General features: G+C 43.7%; 1 protein-coding gene across 1 annotated transcript in view; it reads right to left on the reverse strand.

The window, feature by feature from the left end:
• The window catches only part of LOC120019606 (MAP/microtubule affinity-regulating kinase 3-like), a 123,626-nt gene extending 115,478 nt beyond the window's left edge, over window positions 1–8,148 (reverse strand). The window contains exon 1 of the mRNA XM_038962947.1: window positions 7,501–8,148. Within this exon, the coding sequence (XP_038818875.1) occupies window positions 7,501–7,551 (51 nt within the window). The 5' untranslated portion in view covers window positions 7,552–8,148. The remainder of the gene's footprint in view (window positions 1–7,500) is intronic.
• Window positions 8,149–9,633: the final 1,485 nt, after the last annotated feature.

Raw genomic sequence — 9,633 nt, forward strand, 5'->3', positions numbered from 1 at the left:
CCACCATAACAATTTGGCTCTATGGAATAGGCCCTAAGAATCAGAGCATCTTCATTTCTCGGACCATATAGCGATGTGAACTCCGTATTGGGATAGGTAGGCTACAGCATGTGGCTTGTGTGGTCCAACAGTTAATGCTGTGGACCCTGTCATGTACAGCCTAGGCAACCAGAGTTCAAATACAACCCACTGCCCCTCGGACTCACTCGGTCTCCTAATTTTCCTATCTCAATAAAAAATAAATCCAACCCACAAAACATACAATTTAAAAAGAGATAGTTAGAGACGATCCTCTTTGATAGCGTCAGAAGGCCCATCTGTGGTTTCTAATTCTGCTAAACCACTTGCAGTTTAATGCCTTTCAAAAGGAAAGCACACAGACAATGAATCAACCTTGTGCCCCAAAATAACAGACCAAGGTTGCAACCGTAGTGTCAAAGGCTTGGTCAGGGACGGAGTCGTCTGGTGTCAAGCAATGGCTCCATTGTGAAAGTCTCTCCCATTTATGGTGTCACGGGTCGGATGTAGCCTAATTAAAGTATGTGCTGTGAGAGCAAGGGGGCTCATTTTAAAACACAGCACCGGTTGTTCAACTCAAACTTGAATGTGACATCGGTATGGGTAGCAGAATACAGGTTTTCGAAATTGCAGGTCTCTCTTTCTTAATAGGACGCACAGAAATGGCTGATTTGCGCACAGAATTCTAAAGTCTCCAAATATCTCAACCTTGGTTTACAGTAAAAACTATAAACCCTGATAAATTTAAAATAGCCCGATTGATACTTTTGCAAATTCACTAACTTCAACATTATCTTAACTAGATATTCTCTCTCGCGCCAATTGGCATTAATGATGACAATGCAGAAGTTCGCCCAATTTGACTTTACGTGACAAAACATGCAAATGTAGTGTGGAGAATCATTGTAACATCTAAATCGTTGTGAAATATATTTTCCATAACCCAAAATATTGTATTTTCAGCTGGTTTACAAAACAAAAAGTAAAAGACACAAAAACGACACAACGCATAGAAATAGCGCACATTGAACAGATCTACAGCTTCGTAGACTTGCTTTCAATGATGACAGATCTATAACTGTATTTCTATGTAGATCTGGTCAGCTTGCCCAAAAAGTTTCATATTGCAGCTTTAACTAAAATGGGTCACTTCTGGAAGAAAATAGATACTTACTATGGCGATGCGGTGCCTTTTTACCGAGTGTGAACCCTTCATCCTAGCATTGGCGATCTGAATGGCATCAGAAGAGAGTGCTCGTCCGGTTTTGTGCTGGTGGCAGGTTATTGATCCAAATTGCGCTCAGTGATGCTCAGACAAGTGTGAACACATTGTGGGCACCTGTCGCTCAATTCAAAGGGGGTGGGCAGACAGAGCCCAAACTACTTTTTTGTTTTTACAAATTGCCAGCGTCTTGAAGCTAAAATTGGGATTATGTATACGCTGCCAATGACCATACAAAACAAAGTAACGGAGAGGAATATCAATACAGCAAATTTAGGAAAACTATGAATTTGAGGTAAGTGCATGGGGACCTCCACTATTATAGTGTATGGTCTATTGTATAGTGTATATTATCATCGCTTCATTTCCAACGCCATATATTCATGTGTTCCGGTGACCGCTCCATCATTGAAAGTATTGAAACAGAGTGCGTGGGTTGGCGACCTAGATACTGCATATTACCTGTAATGCTGCCTCGTATATATACAAATGCAATTGTGGTGGGGCAAGGTCCAATCTTTACATTACAAAGATGCCTGCTCTGTTATTGGTTGGCACGGTAATATGAGGTACAGTGCCTTCAGAAAGTATTCACACCCCTTGACTTATTCCACATTCTGAATTCAACATGGATTAAAATGATTTCTCACCCATCTACATGCAATACCCCATAATGACAAAGTGAAAACACGTCTAGAAATTTTTGCCTGCAGGCTGTTTCCTCCAACACATTGGTGCGGCTGGCTTCCGGGTTACGTGGGCGGGTGTTAAGTAGCGCGGTTTGGCAAGTCATGTTTCGGAGGACGCATGATTCGACCTTCGCCTCTCCTGAATCTGTTCGGGAATTCCAGCGATGAGACAAGATCGAAATTGAGGGTAAAATACAAACAAACAAAAATATTCCACTTTGACATTATGGGGTATTGTGTGTAGGCCAATGACAAAACAAATCTAATTTTTATACATTTTCAATTCAGGCTGTAAAGCAACAAAATGTGGAAAAAGTCAAGGGGTGTGAATACTTTCTGAAGGCACTGTACCTCATAATGCCAACCAATAACAGCAGAGGCATCTTTGTAATATAACATTTGGACCTTGCCCCACCACAATAGAATGTATCTACACGAGGCAGCATTACAGGTAATATGCAGTATCTAGGCCGCCAACCCATGCTCTCTGTTTCAATGCCTTCAATGATGGAGCTGTCAGTGCCTGTCATCCAAGCACATGAATATATGGCGTTGAAAATGAACAGATGAAACTGAACACAATCACCAGTTGGATCTCTAAACATTACGAATTGCAAGAAATTGGTCAGAAAATAGCCCAAAGGCTTTCCATATGTTGGTGTGTAAAATACAGACACATATATAACACACACTAGGGATGCCCGATATATTGGAAAGCATATCGGAATCAAACGATATTAGCTAGAAATGCCAACATTGGCCCGATGTCTAGTTTAACGCTGATGTGCAAACCAATGTCAAAGCTGATGTGCATACCTATATAAAACGTAGGTAGATGGCGTGTTGCTACACAGCATTCCTAACCTAGCCCACAATGTCTGCTGTGTGGATCAAGCAGTCAACAAGTCAAGCAATCATTTGAAAGAGTAAGAAAATTTCAGCGAGACAACTCAAAGGCGAAATCCATTCATGCCAAGATAATGGTATTCATTGCCCTTGACAATCAACCGTTCTCTGTCGTGGGTGATGTTGGCTTTCGCCGACTGGTTGAGCACCGGTACACATTACCAAGTAGGCGCTATTTTTTAGATATTGCCCTACCAGAGTTACACAGTATTGTTGAAACTCACACCCATGAGCTACTTGCTATGGGTGTCACTGCTATTAGCTTCACAACTCACATTTGGACCGGCGATGTCAGCCCCATGAGCATGCCAAGTCTGACAGCACAGTGGGTCGATGAGGATTTCGTACTGAGGAAAGCCGTATTGCATGCTCATTAATGTTACTGGTTCTCATACCGCGGCTGCCATTTCAACGGCATTTGAGAACATGTTTGAAACATGAACACTCCTAGCTCCATTCAAACAACTGACTGGAGAAATAAGCTCAACTGCGTCTGCAGCAGACGTGATACAGTGTCATGGCATTGAAACGCCTGCTCAACAAAAATGCCAACACAGACCGTCAGGTTAACTTGGAGAAGTACTCTACTAGAGGCTGTGAACAAGCGATACGGTAGCATTCTCTCTGAGCCTCTACTGTGTCGCCACCATGCTCGATGCTAGGTACAACGACCGCTACTTCGATGCAGACAAGAAACAGGGTTTACGTGAAATGTTACAGACACTGTTGGACAAGATTTAAACGGACACAGTGACAGTGCGCACCGAGGAGGAGAGGCAAAAGAGAGGCAGAGCTGAAACTTCACTGCTTGACATGTATGGTGAAGTCCTGGTTGAGACAGAACAAGTGAACAACGAAACAGCACAGCAAGTAAGTGAAATAAATAGGTTTTGATTGTGTTACTGGTAATGGGGACATTCGTAAATGACAACAAAATCACTTTTTGGTCAGCGTGTTTCAACTATTTAACTGTACTAGAATGCTTAAAAGAAAGCAAAAAAAATAATAATATTGGTATTGTTTTTTTTGGCAAGGAAAATTAAATCGGTGCATCCCTAATAAACTCAGCAAAAAAAGAAACGTCCTCATTGTCAACTGCATTTATTTTGAGCAAACTTAACATGTGTAAATATTTGTATGAACATAAGATTCAACAACAGACAATCTGAATACGTTCCACAGACATGTGACTAACAGAAATTGAATAATGTGTCCCTGAACAAAGGGGGGGGTCAAAATCAAAAGTAACAGTCAGTATCTGGTGTGGCCACCAGCTGCATTAAGTACTGCAGTGCATCCCCTCCTCATGGACTGCACCAGATTTGCCAGTTCTTGCTGTGAGGTGTTACCCTACTCTTCCACCAAGGCACCTGCAAGTTCCCAGACATTTGAGGGGAACGGCCCTAGCCATCACCCTCCGATCCAACAGGTCCCAGACGTGCTAAATGGGATTGAGATCCGGGCTCTTCGCTGGCCATGGCAGAACACTGACATTCCTGTCTTGCAGGAAATCACACACAGAACAAGCAGTATGGCTGGTGGCATTGTCATGCTGGAGGGTCATGTCAGGATGAGCCTGCAGGAAGGGTACCACATGAGGGAGGAGGATGTCTTCCCTGTAACCCACAGCGTTGAGATTGCCTGCAATGACAACAAGCTCAGTCCGATGATGCTGTGACAAACGGCCCCAGAACATGACGTACCCTCCACCTCCAAATTGGTCCTTCTCCAGAGTACAGGCCACAGTGTAACGCTCATTCCTTGGACGATAAACGCATATCCGACCATCACCCCTGGTGAGGCAAAACCACGACTCGTCAGTGAAGAGCACTTTTTGCCAGTCCTGTCTTGTCCAGCAACGGTGGGTTTGTGCCCATAGGTGACGTTGTTGCCGGTGATATCTGGTGAGGACCTGCCTTACAACAGGCCTACAAGCCCTCAGTCCAGCCTCTCTCAGCCTATTGCGGACAGTCTGAGCACTGATGGAGGGATTGTGCGTTCCTGGTGTAACTCGAGCAGTTGTTGTTGCCGTCCTGTACCTGTCCCGCAGGTGTGATGTTCGGATGTACCGATCCTGTGCAGGTGTTGTTACATTTGGTCTGCCACTGTGAGGACGATCAGCTGTCCGTCCTGTCTCCCTGTAGCGCTGTCTTAGGCCTTTTACAGTACGGACATTGCAATTTATTGCGCTAGCCACAGCTGCAGTCCTCATGCCTCCTTGCAGCATGCCTAAGACATGTTCACCCAGATGAGCAGTGTCCCTGGGCAACTTTCTTTTGGTGTTTTTCAGTCAGTAGAAAGGCCTCTTTAGTGTCCTAAGTTTTCATAACTATGACCTTAATTGCCTACCGTCTGTAAGCTGTTAGTGTCTTAACGACCGTTCCACAGGTGCATGTTCATTAATTGTTTATGGTTCACTGAACAAGCATGGGAAACCGTGTTTAAACCCTTTACAATGAAGATCTGTGAAGTTATTTGGATTTTTACTAATTATCTTAGAAAGACAGGGTCCTGAAAAAGGGACATTTCTTTTTTTGCTGAGTTTATATACACACAATACACTGGGAAAGTATTCAGACCCCTTCCCTTTATTAAGTTACAGCCTTACTCTAAAATGTATTAAATAAATAAAATCATCATTAATCTACACACAATTTTAGCAAATTTATAAAAATGTATTTACATTTATAAAAATGTATTTACATAAGTTTTCAGACCGTTTGCTATGAGACTCGAAATTGAGCTCAGGTGAATCCTGTTTCCATTGATCATCCTTGACATGTTTCTACAACTTGATTATAGTCCACCTGTGGTAAATTCAATTAATTGGACATGATTTGGAAAGGCATACACCAGTCTATAAGGTCCCACAGTTGACAGTTCACGTCAGTGCAAAAACCAAGCCATGAGGTCGAAGGAATTGTCCGTAGAGCTCCGAGACAGGGTTGTGTCGAGGCACAGATCTGGGGAAAGGTACCAAAACATGTCTGCAGCATTGAAGGTCCCCAAGAACACATTGGCCTCCATTCTTAAATGGAAGAAGTTTGGAACCACCTCTTCCAAGAGCTGGCCGCCCGGCCAAACTGAGCAATTGGGGGAGAAGGGCCTTGGTCAGGGAGGTGACCAAGAACCCGATGGTCACTGATAGAGCTCCAGAATTCCTCTGTGGAGATGGGAGAAACTTCCAGAACGACAACCATCTCTGCAGCACTCCACCAATCAGGCCTTTATGGTAGAGTGGCCAGACGGAAGCAATGCCTCAGTAAAAGGCACATGACAGCCCGCTTGGAGTTTGCCTAAAGGACTCTCAGACCATGAGAAACAAGATTCTCTGGTCTGATGAAACCAAGACTGAACTCTTTGGCCTGAATGCGTCACACGTCATGTCTGGAGGAAACCTGGCACCATTCCTACATTGAAGCATGGTGGTGGCAGCATCATGCTGTAGAAATATTTTTCAGCGGCACGGACTGGGAGATTAGTCAGGTTCAAGGGAAAGATGAGCGGAACAAAGTACCGAGATTCCCTTCATGAAGACCTGCTCCAGAGTGCTCAGGACCTCAGACTGGGTCAAAGTTCACTTTCCAACAGGACAATGACCCTAAGTACACAGCCAAGACAACCAGGAGTGGCTTCAGGACAAAGTCTCTGAATGTCCTTGAGTGGCCCAGCCAGAGCCCGGACTTGAACCCGATCGAACATCTCTGGAGAGACCTGAAAATGGCTGTGCAGCGACGCTCCCCATCCAACCTGACAGAGTTTGAGAGGATCTGGAAGAGATGGGAGAAACTCCCTAAATACAGGTGTGCCAAGCTTGAAGTATCATACCATAGAAGATTCGAAGCTGTAAACGTGATTCAAAGTACTGAGTGAAGGGTCTGAATACTTATGCACATGTGTTATCAGTTTATTTGTAATAAATTAGCAAAAAATTCTAAATCTGTTTTTGCTTTATGGGATATTGTGTGTTTTTTTATGTAAGTTTATTTAACTAGGCAAGTCAGTTAAGAACAAATTCTTATTTTGCAAGGACGTCCTGGCCAAATCCTAACCCGGACGACGCTGGGCCAATTGTGCGCCGCCCTATGAGACTCCCAATCACGGCCGGTTGTGATACAGCCCGGGATCGAACCAGGTTTTGTAGTGATGCCTCTAGCACCGAGATTCAGGGTGTAGATTGATGGGGGGGAAAAAACATTTAATCCATTTTAGAATAAGGCTGTAATGTAACAAAATGTGGAAAAAGTCAAGGGGTCTGAATACTTTCCCAAAGGCACTGTATGTATTTCTCTGTACGCACACATAAATACGCTACGCAACCTGTGCATCTTGCATAAACTGCGTGCCAAGTAGTCTTACTTAGAGCTTTCTGTCCTGACTAATTACCAGTCTGGAAAATGTGTCAGTCCGAAATCAATTCTGTAGCAATAGGCCTAATGTGAATCTAAAGTTTGGGCCACATATAGTCTACGCGTTCTGCGTCAGTCTGACATTCGGATACAAAGCTTAGTTACGCACTATTGTGGATGGTTACTTTGTATCACTGTTGGGTACAAGGCCATTTTAAACCAATAGCCTAACATAATTCTTAAAAGTTGACCAACACCAATTTGAGAGCTGAAAATGGTGAAGAACTAAACGTTATTCAACTGAACAAATACTTACATTTTCAGTGTCACGCTCATTGACAGTAGGTAGTGGCGTTCTAGTTGACATTTTAATAATTTCTTGATCCCCGAAGTGGTTCTGCGTCTGCTTTTTGCTTTTGCTGCACCCTAGTCTAACGACAGTAAAGCAGGTCTGGAACTGATATTTAAGATCATGGAGTCGTTCTCCCACATTAACGCAACGCCACAGCCAAGTTCCAGCAAAACATACGCCGGAAGATGTCTATAACACCGATTCATTAAATAAATTATCGAACCGCATTACTGTACAGAACACCGATGGGACAGATTGCGACAAAGGCAATTCCCCCCCAAAAAAGTTGTCCAAAAACAAACCATAACCCCGAGCTCCAAAATGTAACAATCCGTTTTTCGGAAACGAATCTATTGTAAAGCTCAATAAACGGTGTTCCGATAGTTCACAGGTCCTCAACAAATTCACAGAACGTTCAGACAAGGAATAGCGGATGGAGGAGTTCACGTAAAAACCGGTCTCAGAATTTGCAGCCAAATTTGGCGGCTTGGGTTCCTGTTGATTTTCGGCTTCTGACACACACTGCCCCGGTTTCCGATGGGGCTGGTACCCCGAAAGACTCAAATTCGGTTAAAGTCCTCCCTCTCATCCCAAAAGTAAGGGTGGTTTGCTTGATTGGTAGATCCAAAATGGCCGCCAACTAACTGGAGAGAGCCAAGCCAAACCCAATGTGTTGAGAGGAAGTGAGGAAAGAGAGGCTTTAAAGCTTATTGGCGCTTCGGCTGAGGTCAGCGCGTTTGTTGTTGCTAGGGTGATTACTGGAGAAAAATATCTACCTGCTGCACAAGACATGAAATACCCTGCCTACTGTACCTAAAGGCATATATGCTGCCCCCTCCATCCCATGCATGCATTGTCAGTGCATCAACTGAAAGCACAGATTGACTTGGCTGTTTTTTATTTATTTTGTGTGCTGCTCCATCTCTCATGATTCTGAACACCCAAATCTATCCATCTATATTGTAACCACAGTCATTCAGTCTCACATGCTTCATCACACACACACGTTTACAGTTGAATGCTTGCTGGAAACAAAAAAAGAAGTTCAAATACATTCATTGCCACACTTAATTCTGAAATGGATTTGAAAGAAAATAAACTAACAATCAGGACTAACAATTGGGGTGTGTGTGTGTGTGTGTGTGTGTGTGTGTGTGTGTGTGTGTGTGTGTGTGTGTGTGTGTGTGTGTGTGTGTGTGTGTGTGTGTGTGTGTGTGTGTGTGATGACGCATGTGAGACACAATGACTGTGGTTACAATATAGATGGAACTCTCAGATTATTATTGCATTAGGGGAACCCTGGCACTCAAAATAGTGTGCACACCCAGCATCCTGTCTTGTGTTTCTCACATGCGAGGGAGGATGAGCCGCACCTCTAGCAATGCACTTCCTGTGTGGCCCACATGCACCGGCAAAGGGTCTATTCACATAGAGAGAGAGAAAATGGAGAGTGACAGAGAGAGAAATGGGGAGAGCGAGAAAGACGGGGAGAGTTAGAGCAAACAAGAAAGACAGGAAAATATTTTCTCTCTCTCTCTTCATGTGAGAATAACAGCTGTCTTCTTCTCTCACCATGAGATGGACTCTGGGGCAACGACGTGCAGTTTTGCCCTGGCTGTCGCAGGGAGAGTACGCAACCAGCAGAGAGGAGCCTGGGAGTTCACTCACGTCACACTGACCTCACCTAAATAGCAAGAAAGTGTCTTTGCACGAGTCCAGGGTGATCACACAGACCCGTACACACACACCTTACTCTTTAAACATCCCAAAAACACTTCCCACAGTTTCAGGAACATCTGACAGCAAAACACACTCATCACGTTGCATCATAGTGACTCAATCAATCACACTGACTCTGGTCCTGCAGCTCACGTAACTAGAACATTCAGGGTTAGGGTTGTATAATATTTAAAAAAAACTCCTAAAATTAATCCGATCCAAGTTATACTGAACAAAAATATAAACGCAACATGAAACAATTTCAAAGATTTTACTGAGTTACAGTTCATAGAAGGAAATCAGTCAAGTGAAATAATAAATTCATTAGGCCCTAATCTATGAATTTCACATGACTGGGCAGGGGTGCAGCCATTGGTG

This window comes from Salvelinus namaycush, chromosome 24 (assembly GCF_016432855.1).
Source record: "Salvelinus namaycush isolate Seneca chromosome 24, SaNama_1.0, whole genome shotgun sequence".
NCBI classification, from domain to species: Eukaryota; Metazoa; Chordata; class Actinopteri; order Salmoniformes; family Salmonidae; genus Salvelinus; species Salvelinus namaycush.